The sequence below is a fragment of the Onychomys torridus genome, chromosome 20 (genome assembly GCF_903995425.1).
Source record: "Onychomys torridus chromosome 20, mOncTor1.1, whole genome shotgun sequence".
Classification (NCBI taxonomy): Eukaryota; Metazoa; Chordata; class Mammalia; order Rodentia; family Cricetidae; genus Onychomys; species Onychomys torridus.
In genome coordinates, this window is record NC_050462.1 from 26,924,120 (window position 1) to 26,938,831 (window position 14,712).

At 42.0% G+C, this 14,712-nt stretch overlaps 2 protein-coding genes across 2 annotated transcripts; both read right to left on the reverse strand.

The window, feature by feature from the left end:
• Positions 1–3,560: 3,560 nt before the first annotated feature.
• On the reverse strand, positions 3,561–5,526 carry Myf5 (myogenic factor 5). Its single transcript, XM_036169485.1, has 3 exons — positions 5,026–5,526; positions 4,214–4,289; positions 3,561–3,751 (listed from the first exon to the last, which is right to left on the reverse strand). Exons 1-3 carry the CDS (start codon positions 5,524–5,526, stop codon positions 3,561–3,563), a joined length of 768 nt encoding a protein of 255 aa, XP_036025378.1.
• A 7,032-nt stretch (positions 5,527–12,558) lies between these two features.
• On the reverse strand, positions 12,559–14,408 carry Myf6 (myogenic factor 6). Its single transcript, XM_036169467.1, has 3 exons — positions 13,811–14,408; positions 13,442–13,532; positions 12,559–13,192 (listed from the first exon to the last, which is right to left on the reverse strand). Exons 1-3 carry the CDS (start codon positions 14,327–14,329, stop codon positions 13,074–13,076), a joined length of 729 nt encoding a protein of 242 aa, XP_036025360.1. The 5' UTR covers positions 14,330–14,408; the 3' UTR covers positions 12,559–13,073.
• Between the last annotated feature and the right edge of the window lie 304 nt (positions 14,409–14,712).

Below are 14,712 nucleotides of genomic sequence, written 5' to 3' on the forward strand. Positions count from 1 at the left end.
TTTATAAGGTTTTATGGCTATAATAATTTTAGTAGTCAATTTTTATAATCTTATCACAAAGTAAATCACTAACCAAGTAAAATGCCTATAATTACAATTCTTTAAGTAAATAAATTTGATATTCTGTACTTTGTGGGCAACATGGGGACATTTGGTGCTAATATTTTCAGAAGTACTTTGTTATTCAAGCAGGTCTTTTCTACACACATTGATATTATTCCCAGAAACACCCCCTCCGTAAGACAGAGAATTAAACTACTTCTTTAATCTAGCAACCCCAATGGGAGAATTGCAGGAAATACAACTCTCAGATTAACTAATAGTAAGCAAACTGTTCTAAAGAGGAATGTATGGGAATCAAATAGCCACCAACTTCATCAAATTGCATTTCTCAAATGAATGGAAACTAAAGGCAATTAGGAGCTTGAGTATGGCAACTAGCTTCCACAGACTAGCTGCCAATCTCTACAAAGTTCTAGATTCAATCTTCATACAGAGCTCAGTGATTCTGCATCCTGGGCATGAGAAAAAGGAAGCTCTCTAGGCTCTTTCCTTGGAAACAGGTTTTATGTTAAGAAAAAATACTGCTTGTTACTGTAAGAAATTTGTCTCTGTGTTAGTCTCTCAGCTGAGGTGAAGTGGTCTCATACAAACTCAGAGGCAGCCCAAGTAGCTATTCACTTCCTAAGATTTATAGACGACAAAATCCTTTATTGTACATTTGTATGCTACGTCACCCACCCTGTTGCTTCCTCAGGGTCAAGAAGACTTCTCTGGGTCTCAATCATTAGGAGGCCAATTTCCAAAGGCCACTGTGCAAGAAGAAATCAAAGACTGCCGATAAGGTGTTGTGGATTATTGACTAAACAGACCCCAGCCTTCCATGTGATCATGTGAGAAACAGGATTCACCAAACAGCCAGGCATGGAGAGTTTTGTCCCTAATTATCTTCTGAATTAAATCTAGATCCGAGGGAAAATTCTAAATACTTTGAGCACTTTATAAAGTAATACTTATACTAATTAAAGAAATTATATATTTTAAAATAATACTTTCTAGTAACCATTGAACATATTAAATGCACTTACACAGTAACAAAAATGGTTAGATTTCATAGGCAGAGTCAGTGTTACTACTTTTGAATGAGAAGTTTTATTACATTTCTACAGCATTTTATTTAATTTTATAGGGAATTACAAAACTTTACCTTCCTTGTCTTTTAAAATATTTCATATTTTAATTACTAAATATTTAAATAATATCAATATTTTTTTGAGATTTTAATAAATTCTATCATTTTCTCCTTCCTTTTTCTTCTTCCAAACCCTTCTATATATTCCTCTTCTTGCTTTTTTTCAAATAAATGGTCTCTTTAAATATGTATATATTCCTAAATACATAACTGCAACCTTCTCAGTCCATAGTCCATATGTTCCTTGTATGTATATGCTTATTAAGATGACCACTGGTATTGCATAACTAATTGGTCTGCTCTTCCCTGGAGAGACTATTTCTTTCTTTCCCAGCAGCACATTTAATGAAGCAGATATGAGTTCCATTTAGAGCCTGGCCTTATAAAACCAGCACTTGAGTAAGTCTCTCCTTCTTTATTTTGCTAAGAACAATGAACCTCCACATTCTCTGTAGAAATAGCAAGTGAAGAAAATATACCTAATACAAGTTAATAAGTCAATTTTACGTTAAACCACATAGGATTCTTTATCTTGTTATTTAGAGCATCTTCAACTAGACTCCTTATGATGCCAGGTCAGGGAAAAGAGAGACTTTTCCATACTATGGTATCATCATGCTAACTAATATAGCAACAGTGGCCACAATCGGTTTGTAGCTCAGGCCTTCTCCCCCATTTATATTCCTTTGAGCCTCGTGACTGGACACAAGAAAACCAATCAGAGATATGGCAGAGCCTTCTGGAGAACTGGAGTACTGCCAACCTGCCGCAGCGTCTACCTGCATTGGTTAGAAATGCAGTCTTAAACGTTAATCAATTTCACACTAACAGTCAAATTAGAGATGCGAGGGGTGGCATACACGGTAATCCCAGCACAGGCCGAGAGATCACAGCAGGCTCATAACTAGCCTGTGAGTTTGAGACCAGCAGGGACTATACAGCAAAATCTGTCTCAAAAAAAAAAAAAAAAAAAGAAAAGAAAAAGTCAGAGGATGAAGGTATTATCTCTATTTGGCCTCTTTTAAAGCTAGCCCCCTGCTTCAGGGGTGGGTTCTTTTTACCTCTCCCAGTAGACTACTTATAAAAAATTGTCCCAACGACTGTCTGAATTTGATTTTCCGTTTAATCATCCACTTTTCATCTCAATTTCTTCCAGAAGAGCTTTAAGGGAGTAGTAAAAGATACCTGTCCATTTCACAGACACATATGCACACATATTTATAATGTGGTTAATGAAACTTCTAAAATACTATAAAAATGAGGGAGAACACCATATATTTCACTTTGCTACACAGTTGTGAAGATTCCTTATGCTGGCTTTCTAATAATATGAAACAATTATTCACTTCCTTTTAAATATTTTATTGGTAATAATGGTATGTTTATCAAGGTATTTTTGGGCATATAGAAAAAGTTAATAAAGCCTAACTCATGATTGGCCAAGTATTGTAGATAGAAAAATGACATAATATTGTTCAGTCGTTTTGCTTGAAAAAAGGATATTATCTTGAAAAAAATTATTTTTTCCCATATACAGCTAGACATTGTATGGAGTAGCAGCAAATACAGGGGGGCTTTATTTAGCAGGCATTCTTGAAATATGTTTAAAATGAAAATATGATATTTTCATAGGTGACATAATATGATCTAAAAGAAATTCATAAATTATATTCACATTTATCTATAAGGCCAACTGTGAGATTATCTGCAACATGAACTTAAAGGCTTCATGTTCATGATTTGCTAATTCCATTAAAGATGTTCTTTTTAAAAGCCAAGAAAATATTTGTTTCAGTAAACAATTTTATTTATAGTGGAATTCACAAAATTTTTATATTTTGAAATTATCCACAATGTACTATTTATTGCTTACATTGAAAAGAAGTATTCCTTACAAGAAAAGATGAAAATATATACTTTTAGGCAGCATTGTTATATTTTTATTTGATACAATATGAACAAGAGATTAGGGAGAAGAGTAAAAGTTAAATATATTTTGAATTCCCTGTAATGGACTCCAAGCTATTAAAATGTTTTTGAAGACAAAAATAGAGATCTAAATACCAAAGTTATTTTGATGAGCAATATTTACATTATATAAGTTAAGAATTGCTGTAAGCAACTGTCAATTAATCCTCCCCATCAGAAAAATATTTTTGGAACGATAAATCTCAAACAAAAGGAAGCTAAAAATGGAGACAAAGAGAAAAAAACAGGAAGAGGAAAAGTCAGCATTGCAAATATGACTTTCCGTTAAATACATTGTCTTATAAAGTGACAAGATAATATTTACAACTGAAAAGCACATGTTATCCGTAACTTGTCTTCCCTTCGGACATGTGGGGCATCATTCCTCCTGTGTGATAGTTCATAACACATGATAGATAAGTCTGGAACTGGAGGGTCCTGGGGTTGCAGGCTGTGAATTCGTGCTGGCTGCTGGAGAGAGAGAAGCTGGGTCCTGGAGAGACAACTCGGTTCTCTCCGCAGATGCGATCCGATCCACGATGCTGGACAAACAATCCAAGCTGGATAAGGAGCTTTTATCTGTAGCACATGCTAACAGTACAAGGAGAAAAAAAAACGGTTAAAAAAAAAAAAATGATCCCCACACCGACAGGCTTGCTTATGCTGCCCTTTAAACTGTAGGTCAGCACCTTTGACAGCATAGGTCAGGTGATCACAGAGAGCCTGATGTAAAAATTTGCAGCAAATATCTAGCAATTCCTGGGGGTGGGAGTGTGGAGGGAAGACCCTCAGCAATATTTCAAGCAAAAGTGAGTGTGTTCATGCGTGCGTATATGCGTTCGTGCGTGTGCATGCATGTAGTGTGTCTGTCTGTCTGCCTGTTAGGATAATCTGGAACAGAAAACGTATGTTTACTCTGCCAAAGCCTCCCCATGAGACCCATTACTTTCCTTCCTTTTCCCAGTACGGCGTGGTAGGACAGACTCTACCATGACAGACTGAATTGTGAGACTGAACAGATCTTTCAATGTCTCGGAAGTTATCCGTTCTTACCAGTTGATACGTCGGGACAGTAGACGCTGTCAAAGCTGCTGTTCTTTCGGGACCAGACCGGACTGCTGCATTCAGGCTGTGGCACAAAACATACAGAAATATATTTGTAAGCCTTTGGCAAAAGATGCATAGACCTAGGGTGCGATAGTACCGGCCCCTGGCTCCGTCAACTGACTGCTCTTAGCTCCCTCCACAGCACTGATTTAGGAAGGGGCTGCTGTCTCCACGTCGCCAGGGCACCAAGGTCAGTCTCTGTACTGGAAGAAGAGAAAAGCAGAGGGAAGGCCAGGGAATCTCGCAATCATGTGCACTGGGTTAACCATGCAAAATGGATTGCTGTAGAAGGAAGCCGTACTAATTCTGGGAAAGAACACTTTCCCAGGGCAAAAACACGTTAAAATCTGGCCACACTGGAGCAGATGCCCTCAGGGGGAAAAAATGTACGAACATTTTCTTTCAGCTTGAACTCAGAGCAGGGATTGGGACCATGATGGGGAGTCTAATTCTTCACTGAGTTCTAAACTTGGGGGTAGCTGTATGTCAGGGTCCACAGTGATGCATTTTGGAAATAGCAGAGAAAACAATCATTTAAATTAACCTGGGGTACATGACAACCTTTTACCACCATGTCCATACATGTAGACCCAGCTAGGAAATTAAAGTAAAATCCTGTACAACAGTTTTTTCTTTGCATCTTTCTGTGAACATATCTCTTAAAGCAACGGTACCTCTGTACCTAGTTTAGAAGACATACGAGGACTGTTTCCCTAGACCAAGGTAAGAGAGAGCAAGTCTTGGGAGTTGCGGCTTACCATTCCATCAGAGCAGTTGGAGGTGGGGCTGGTGGGCTCCGAGCAGCTCTGTCCAGGCAAGCTGTAATAGTTCTCCACCTGTTCCCTCAGAAGCTCCTGCAGGCTCTCGATGTAGCGGATGGCATTCCTGAGGATCTCCACTTTGGGGAGCCTCTGGTTGGGGTTGGTCGTGGTGCACCTCTTGAGCGTTTCAAAAGCCTGATTGACCTTCTTCAGGCGTCTGCGCTCGCGCATGGTGGCGGCCTTGCGCCGATCCATGGTGGTGGACTTCCTCTTGCAGGCTTTGCAGGCCCACATGAGGCAGTGACCAGCCTGGTGGTGGCCAGTAGGTGCCCGCACGTGCTCATCATCATCTGAGCCCTGCAGCTCAGCTTTGTGCCCTCCGAAGGCAGCCACTCTTGGCTCAAACTGGTCCCCAAACTCACCCTCAGGGGAAGGGATACAGGAGCTTTCATAGAAGTACTCGGAAGGTGAGAACTGGCAGCCGTCCATCATGTCCATTCTTCAGGGAGGCAAGGTGGGATACCTCGATTCAGCAGAGGGGGAGAAACCGGACGCCTTGGCTGCTGCAGGCCAGCAAATCCCAGACGGAGCTCAGGGTTTGGGATCGTTTCTCTGTAATTAACAAGGACAGACGCCTGTTGGCCAGGGTCGGTCGGTGGCTGAGGTTGGGGCTCTTTATATATTCTCGGGGGATGGGAAGGGAGGCTGGTCCCTGTAGCTGGGCATTATTAGCATATCCCACCACAACCCCCACAGGGGTTGTCTGGGCAAACCTCTGCCTTGCTCCTAGAGACAATTTGGTGTTTACTGGGCCCTTTGACACTAATGATTTTACTGCAGCCCAACCTGCTCAGTGGCCTTCTGGATATTCTAAACGTAGGGATCATTTGGGAGTGGGGGTGGCTTCTTGAAATTGATCACATTTTAACACAATCATCAGCAGCATTATAATAAGACATTAAACTCCCGGTATTTCCATCTGAGGCCAAAAGGGAACCTAGTGTCTGTCTGGAAGAATCGCCTCTTTACTCTTAAGGGATGAGGGGGAGCTTGTTTCCCAGTTTCTTGAACTTTACCTGAGGAGATTTTTGTCAGTTTGTACCCTAGTAATAGCTTTAAAGAAAATTAAAGTGACATCTTCGTTTATGGGTTGAGCCTAGAGTGTTGTGTTTCAAAATCTGTTTGATTAAAGACTCAAGGAGCCCCGAGGAGTTGATTATTTCACGGGTTTGACATTCGTGCCCTGAGCTTCCTTCTCAGGCCTGGCTCCGTCAGAAGTCATATTTTTATTTTTTTTCTGCTGCTGTAAAAAGGAAATGTCCTCAGATGGACCAGGTGACCCTCCAGCATCCCTCCGCTCTGCTCCTAGTTTTCTTCCTTCCTTCCTTCCTCACACATTGGCCTGTTGCCTCTCCCCGTGTGCCAGGCCTAGGTTAGTACCTAGGGAGATTCCCACGCCTGTGGCTGGGCTACGGCAGAAGTTCAGTTTCTCACAGTTAGACTCCCTTTCTAGCGTGGAGTGGAGTTTCCTTTCTCCGGAGGTTTCTGCTCCGCCCTATCCATTCTACAGACTAAACTAAAGCCAGCCAGGCTTCAGGGTCGCTAATTTTCTGCTTTCAGGCCAGCTAACACCGTTACAGATGCATCCCAGCTGCCGGCCCAGAGAGCCTGGGCTAGTGTAAAATTTCCAGCTCCTGTAACAGAGTGACTTCACACACTTTGGCGACAAAAGCCTTTCAGAAATTCAATTTGCAGACAGGTCTTTTTGGAATTTTGGTGGACTGAAGACAAAAGGGGGAAGGTATAATTTAAAAAAAAAAAAAAAAAAAAGAGCTGATTCCTCAGTTTTTACAATTTCTCCTCCACTGTTAACTCACTTTCAGATCACTTGCAAGGGAGCTGCTGTTCATATTTCATATTCAAGAGACACCATTACTTAAGGTCGACACAAGTTCTTTGGGGCTTTGGACCTTGACTTGTAGCCCCATGGTAAAAAACGGGCTGTTCACAGTTCGGAGCGTCATCCAGTTAAGTAAGTGCTATGGCTCCAAAGTCTCTCTCTCTCTCTCTCTCTCTCTCTCTCTCTCTCTCTCTCTCTCTCTCCTTTCTATTCTGATGATGATGGTGATGATGATGAAGGTGATGATGGTGATTGATGATGATGATGATGATGATGATGACTCAAAGTAATTTTTCTAAAGCAACCATGATTGACTGATCTATAGGTGCTGATCTATAGAGAAATTGTAATAGTGGAGGCAATCACTCCTAGGAGGGACCTGAAAGTCAGAGCCACAGTGTCAGTCGCCACGCTTGCTAGTTGTATCGGTCTCTGTTCCCTCTGCCCTACACTGTCACCTTGAAGACAGATTTCTTCTGAAAACCAGACCTTGTCTCACATCCAGGGGCTACTTAATCATCTAGCCAATGGGAAATCCAACTATACCTTACTGGGGCCTAGTTACAAACGTATGCCTTTGAAATAAATACAGTATGAGGACAATATGAGGGGGAAAGTCACACTCCTGAAAACAAGGCTCCAGCCACCTTTATGTGGATGCATATGAATGCACACAGGGCACACATGGAGCCTCTGGGACTGACATGGTTGTGGAAAGGAAGATGTTGTCACCCTCAAATTCACAGCAACAGCCATAGAGAGGCTCTGGTCACCAACCACACAAACCATGGTCTTCCTCCTTCTCCCTCTCCTCCTCCTCTTCTTCCTTCTCCGTCTCTTCTTTCCTCCCTTCCCCTTTCTCCTTCCCTCCCCTGTCTCATATTTAAGATAACTAAAACAACTTAGTGATTTGGATGCAGATTTGGTCCTTACAGTTGAAGTGGAAGACAGGGATTCTGCCCTCCCTTGTCTTAGGACTGCCTCCCGGGCAGGCTTCTCATGTTCCATGGATGTACCTAATAGCTCCTACCCTGAATCTGCCAGACATGGGTGGTTTACTAATCTTCACCATTTCCACACATTCACTCAGTACCAGAAAGGATTCTGTCATTTTTTTTTATCTTACTTCATTTTTAACTCTGGCGCTGGCTAATTTTCCCTTGTAGTCCTCAGAAATGTCACCAAGGCCCGGGAGGTGATCCTGTTTGCTTCCTACAGTCATTCTCTCTCAGTCTTCAGGGGCTTCCTCAGCTACTACAAGCAGAAACTCATACAAACTGGAGTCTTTCTCTGGGCTCCTGTCCTGGGAAGACGCTGTCCCTCAGGGGCCCCCGGTCAGTAGCAGAAGTTCTCAGAGGTTACGGCGGTCTTTGGTAAGGTGATCTCCAAACAAATTTACCAGAGAGCAGCAGGCCGAGTGGAACTAACGAAACAGGGGAAAACACAAGCGGCTGGATGCTTAGTGAGTCCTGCCGAGGGGAGACAGGGTCCGGGTGGAGGGCCCAGGGGACGCAAGTGCTGAAAACGGGATCTCAGAGCACAAGAATAAAAAATGAGTCAAAACTTTCAAGCCATAGCCACAGCTGGAAAAAAAAAAAAAAAAAAAAGAGGGAGATCAAAAACCTGAGGTAGTCTGCAAAGAAAGAAGAAAGTCTACTCCTGAGAGATGAGAAAGGCTTCCTCCCCACTCAGAAGGCATGGCTGTTCTCTTCCCCGACAGACAGACCATGTGGGGAAGTGTGGGATTTGGGCGAATCTTATAGCAAAAGACAAAACAAAATTGGAGAAATTAAAAAGGCAAGTATAGGAAATGTGTATTTGGTATATTTATATAAAGAACACACAGAGACACAAAGACACATGTATACACGTAAGACACTTGTGTACACACACACACACACACACACACACCGTTTCTCCTCACTGCTGTCTGCACCTGCTTTTGCTTCTTGTAGATGACTTCCCAATGTGCTCAACAATTTTGAGTTGCTATCAGCTCCGGGAGCCGGGCACACCTATGTAAACACATTAGTACCTGCCAGCGTTGTAAGAAGAATCTGTGGACAAGACAGCTGAGGAAGAATTCAAGGCCTCTGCTTGAATTTGAAGGCTCCCAGGAGAGATCAAAGGACTATATAAGGACATTTAGCAGCCTTGAGAGGAGAGAGAGAGAGAAACATGTCTCCTCAGCACTACCTTTGTTGCCCACGAACATGGCAGGGGCATTTCATCCCACAGAATGACGGAGAACTTAGGCTCGCAAAATAACTTTCTTCGTGCAGACAGAATCCTCTAGTACTGAGGATCATCTCTGACAGATTTGATTAGTTTTGGGAATTGAATGGAGAATTCTGTGGAAGGGACTTCCATGCCATTGCTTCTTTACTAGTGATCAGGCAGTGAGATATATAATGTTTAAAATCATAGATTTGAAAGCATTTTTTAAACCTGTGTATGAGGATATGAGAGGAAATTCTCCCAATGAAGAAAGGGGACGTTTCCAAAGGGAGAGTATGAATGGTAGAGGAATGTCTTCATAATTTTTAATTTTAAAAGGGATTTTCTGAATCCTGATTTCTCCTGCTTCTCTTAATAATTGTTAAGAGCTCCAAATTTCTATCCTCCTCACACACACACACAAAAAAAAAACTCATGAAAGAGTTTGACAGAAAATTGAGATCATTTGACATAAGCGAATTTCCCCAATGTCGAGGTTTAGAATTCCACGATCCTGTAGGATGATGAAAGTTAGCTTGAGAGACGTATTGATATTTGATATCTATGAATTATTTCAGTAATAGCATAACAGAAAACCACTCATTATTTAATATTTGACATTATATGAATCTCTGGAAAGAGATTTAGGTTCAATCCCAAAGTCCTTATCTTTACCAAGTTATTATGTCTTAATTTTCTGCTTCCATAGCCTTGTTTATTTTGGCTTTGGCTTCGGTTAAAGATAATCATCATTAATATCAAACAAAAACAGTGTAATCACAAATACACTAAGGATTTCACTGGAAAGCCTAACATGTTATCTATAGTAGTGAGGGTCACATGAACTCTTCGGAAAATATTTTCTCTATTTAAAGAAGAGGCTTCCAAAGGCAATCTCACTCTAAACAATTTCTCAGGTTACCCAGCTAAGAATGATAGAGAAGATTTGGTTTGCAAAGACTGAATAAAATCCATCAACAAGAAAAGACCATGAGTTGATAAAAACATTCTGCTGCAGAATAGTTCATAGTATAAATCTTATTAGAAATATGTGTAATTCTAAGGTAAATGTCTTCTCCTGATCAGTTATGATATGTCAATTGCACAAAGAATTCAGTTTTTGAAAATACTGGTATAGAAGCATATTTTAGGCCAAATCCTTTGGTTGTCAGAAAAACATTCATAGACATATTACATGTACGGTAAGTAAGACTAGAGACCACCCAGATGCAGTTACACATATCTGGGTTGGGTAGTTTGACTAGCAAATGTTTTGGCATTTATTTTTGGAAGTTATGCTGTAATTTGGAGTTTGCTAGCTAGCTGCTCTTTGAGAAAGAGATTTGCAGAAACAATTGTCTAAGAGATCCAAATAATTCTGCAGATCATAGATGTTCTTGCTCCTTTTCCAAGACTTCCCTTCTGGATGAAAAGTAGTCCAGGGCAAAATCTTGCTTAACATTTCCCTGTCTTTTAGTCCTGACTTTATACTCACCAGGTAAGTTTCTATTCCAAGAATCCTCTGAAACAGCAGTAATAAATGCAGTCCTCTGGTTATAGTTGGAGTATATTAATACAAAACTAAGGACAGCTCATCCTCTTGCTCAGGCTGTCTACTCTCACCAGCCAAAGCCAGCAAAGGCAAGAAACTCCAGCTTCGGGTGGCATACCTCCTGACGGGCAATTGAGATGTACTATTATAAAATGGAAAGAAGTGATGTTAGCATCAGTCTGTATTTTCTTGATTCAACACTTAGCATGTGCTATCTTCGTGGATGTTCACAAGCCCAGAGGACAGGGAGTACACTCCCTCCCATTGTTTTATGGACAAGGAATGAGAACTAGGTGGAAGCAGGGTTGGCTCAGGTTGTCCAGGAACAGCCTGGATTTAGTTTAAGTAGAGTCCTTGCAGAGACTCAGCAGTTCGCTATGCAGCAGAGACACCTGCTGCTCTCAAACTTTTAAAAGGAGTTATATGCCAATGCCAGATTCCTCAACCAAACTTTCTGAGTTTTGAAGTTTTTTTTTTTTAGAAGAACCCAGACTTTTTCATATGATCAGAAAATAAATTAGTTACCCAACCATAATGCCCCAAATCTGAAATGCTCCAAAATCCATTTCTTTTTATGTTGACAATCATGCCCACAAAGTTTCAGGGTTTGGTTGGATTTCTGGTTTAAAGACTGAACCTCAACATTTATGCAAATATCAGAAATTCTGAAAAGTCTTGAAAATGGAAATCTTTCCAGTCCCAAGCCTTTTGGATAAAGGATTCTCAACATATACTGGCACCAGGATTAAGATTTTAAAATGGGGTAAAAATCGAGCTGCCCGTCTGCAGGGTTCGTCTTCTGTGCTGCTCTCTGGAACTTCGTGTTACACGGAGTGATGCTGGGAAATACTTGATTCCGTTTGATTTTTTTACATCTGAGCTAGAGAGCCGCTGTGGGTTTAAGGGAAGTGGTAGAAGGTGAGAGATGTGGGTAGTGGCGGAGGAACCTTTCAGGGAATGCTAGACAGAAGGCACAGGTTTAGCAGAAGCCTCATGCTTTTCTCCTCTTTACTTCCCACTGTGTTTCGTGGTGGTCGTTTTTTTTCCTGAGGTTACAGGATAAACAGACGCGGCACACGTTGTAAAATCTTCATGGAGTAGAGCTCCTGGGGCTTCCGGGTCTCTGGGGCTTTGCTGTTTGGTCCAGCTAAGAGGTTTCATGTGTGTTGTTATTATCTTTTGCTCCCAACTATTTAACCCTTTCATCTCTTGAAGCAACCACCACCACCACCTCCCCGCTTCAAAGACACCCACGACTCTTCAAGAGACAGATTGTTCCTTTCTTTTATCTTTCTGTTTGGAAAATAAACTCAAACCAAAGAGCACTTGAAGGTATATATTCCAATCTGCTGGGAGTTAGTCTAGTTCAAGAAAACTGGCTAGCTGGCCGTAGGCCCTGAGTACTTCAGGTCTACACTTGGAGATAGCGTAGAACACCAAGGAATAGGAAAAATAATAATTTGGGCTAAACTAATTGAACATCTTCTAGGGAAATGAACGGAGAAATTTTAGTGTATTTAAAGTAAAATTTCAGTGTAAGTAAATCTCACCCATATTACCAACTATAGACTAGTAAGAAAAGAAAAAGAAAAAAAAGAAGAGAGTAGACATGCTTTCTGGATACTTCCTTCTATTAATAACAAGTAGGAGATCTGCATGGAATGTTAACATGCTCAGTTTAATTGAGTCTATAGCCCTAAAATTCATTTTCCTTTCTTTAAATTAGGCTGAGAGAAAAGGCCCAAATAAATGGGCACATGTGATATCTAAGTTAAAATATGGCTATTCTCTACTAGTTTGTACGCATGACCTCATGTTTGATTGTTTGTTTTTTTTCCAGTTAAATCAAACTAAGGCCACCTTTGTACATGTAGAAACGTATTAATATTTTAATATTACAATACCGGGATCTTCACACATTTTATATACAATGCTTAATTCCACATTTAAAATATATTCTTTATGTTTACATAAAAACGAAAGTACTAAGACTATTTACAAAAGTACATTAAACACCATTTGTATTAAACGTTCCCACTTGGATTTAGACAGGAATGAACTTTGTTTGCAACCGATATGAAAGGGCCATGTGACCATAATAAAAGTTAATATGTTACAAAAAAAAAAACCCAAAAAACCAACCAAACTAAAGCTAAGTTCTAGAGCTAAGCTAACAGCGGTACCAAACAATAACTGTATAATAATAATCATGTTAAAAGCCAAGAGCACTTTTTCACTTGAGGTGGCTAGGAGTTTCTCTTTTTCAGTGTGTCTCCCGCCTTTTATAAACTCTGGGGGTCTGTGAGCCCTAACCTAAATGATTAGACGATAAGGAGTCTTCCTGTTGATTGACGAATGTCCCAGATGCTGGCTGGGTTACTTCTCCACCACCTCCTCCACGCTGGGGAGTTTGTGTTCTTCCGAGGAAATACTGTCCACGATGGAGGAAAGGTACTGAAGACTGCTGGTAGCCGGGGCATCCACGCTTGCTCCTCCTGTGCACAGGGGAAAAAAAAAAAAAACACAGACAGCGCATATAGCAACCCGAAGCTGTGCCCCACAAAAGAGCCACTGAAGCCCTGCAAGAGGACTGCGTCCCTGAAGGTGGGGCGGGGGTGGGGGGAGCGCAGGACTTTTGGCCGTATATCTCTGAGCTCACGTTGAGCGCTCTCTGTTCGGCCAGAGCATCTTGGTGCTGAGCCGCAGGCTTCCAGTGCAGCCCAGTGCCCTTTACTTTACATTACCTTCCTTTGCAGTTATCACGAGCCCCTTGGAATGATCCGAAACGCTTGGCCACTGGGGGCTGCAGGTGCGCAGGAAATCCGCACCCTCAAGCTGGGGAAAAAAAAAAAAATCCCAAAGCAACAGATTAGGAAAGAAACAAATTCCGGGAGAGGGGGAGGAGGAGGCTTGGGGGTGTCTCCCCTGCTTCCTTGGGTCGGACCGCATTTCCTGCTTAGGGCAGGGGCTCGGTCTTCTTGGGTCACTGGGGGTTCATTAGAGAGGGAGCAGGGCGGGGTGGGGATGGCGGTACATGCAGGTGGAGGTTAAGGCCTCACAAAGGTGTTTAATCAGTCTTTGCATTTCCCTGCCCTGGCAGCATCTGGGCTTACTATTTCTTGCTTGGGTCTGTAGTTGTAAGGGTCCACCCCCAGCTCCTGCATTTTCTCTTGCTGATCCAGCCGGTGCAGCAAGTCTTGCAGACGCTCGATGTAGCTGATGGCACTCCGCAGAATCTCCACCTTGGGCAGCCTCTGGTTAGGGTTGGCCACAGTGCGACGCTTCAGGGCCTCAAAGGCCTCGTTGATTTTCTTTAGCCTTCTCCTTTCGCGCAGAGTAGCAGCTTTCCGCCGATCTGTGGGGGCAGATTTTCTCTTGCAAGTCTTGCAGGCCCAGATCAGACACTGACCAGGGCAGTGAGGAGGTTGCAGGCCCGGGGGCGCCAGCACATGTTCCTCTCCACTGCTGTCGCTCCCGGCTTCCTGGGGCATTTGGTCCTGGCAAGGAGACAGGGTCCCATCACTCCCTGGATACAAAGGAGAGCCCTCTGCCACTTCTAATGGCTGCAGAGTCATATTTTCTCCATCTAAGTAGAAGAAATAGGAGCCAGTTTCAAAAAGGTCCATCATCATGTTCTCCTCCTTGGCCTCTGACTGATCTGAACTGGGTGATGGACTCAAAAACCCAGAGGAGCCACCCAGATGGCATTTAATTAGTGCGGTGACATAAGTCAACCCAGCTTTATATATAGTAGCTCCTGAAACTCAATCCAACTTTTAGCTGTCATGGACTATCAGTCTCCCCAAGTGATTACAGCTAGCGCTCACTAGAACATCTAGTTTGGAAGAAAAAAAAAAAGAAAGAAATGTCACTTCTCAGAGTGATGTGACAGTCTATATGACAAACAGGTTAAAACAAAATACACAGAGAGAGTCTCATCACCAAAACAGTCAGCGCTGCCTATTTTGGACAGTTTAGACACTAACCTGCTAACCAGGCAACTTCAAAACAACTG

Coding starts and splice junctions, on each gene's coding strand:
- Myf5 (XM_036169485.1), bottom strand. CDS start 5,526: ATGGACATGATGGACGGCTGCCAGTTCTCACCTTCCGAGTACTTCTAT. Junction 4,290..5,025: donor CCAACTGCTCTGATGGAATG/GTAAGCCGCAAC, acceptor TTTGTGCCACAG/CCTGAATGCAGCAGTCCGGT. Junction 3,752..4,213: donor CTGTCCCGACGTATCAACTG/GTAAGAACGGAT, acceptor TTGTACTGTTAG/CATGTGCTACAGATAAAAGC.
- Myf6 (XM_036169467.1), bottom strand. CDS start 14,329: ATGATGATGGACCTTTTTGAAACTGGCTCCTATTTCTTCTACTTAGAT. Junction 13,533..13,810: donor ACAGACCCAAGCAAGAAATA/GTAAGCCCAGAT, acceptor TTTTTTCCCCAG/CTTGAGGGTGCGGATTTCCT. Junction 13,193..13,441: donor CGTGATAACTGCAAAGGAAG/GTAATGTAAAGT, acceptor CCCTGTGCACAG/GAGGAGCAAGCGTGGATGCC.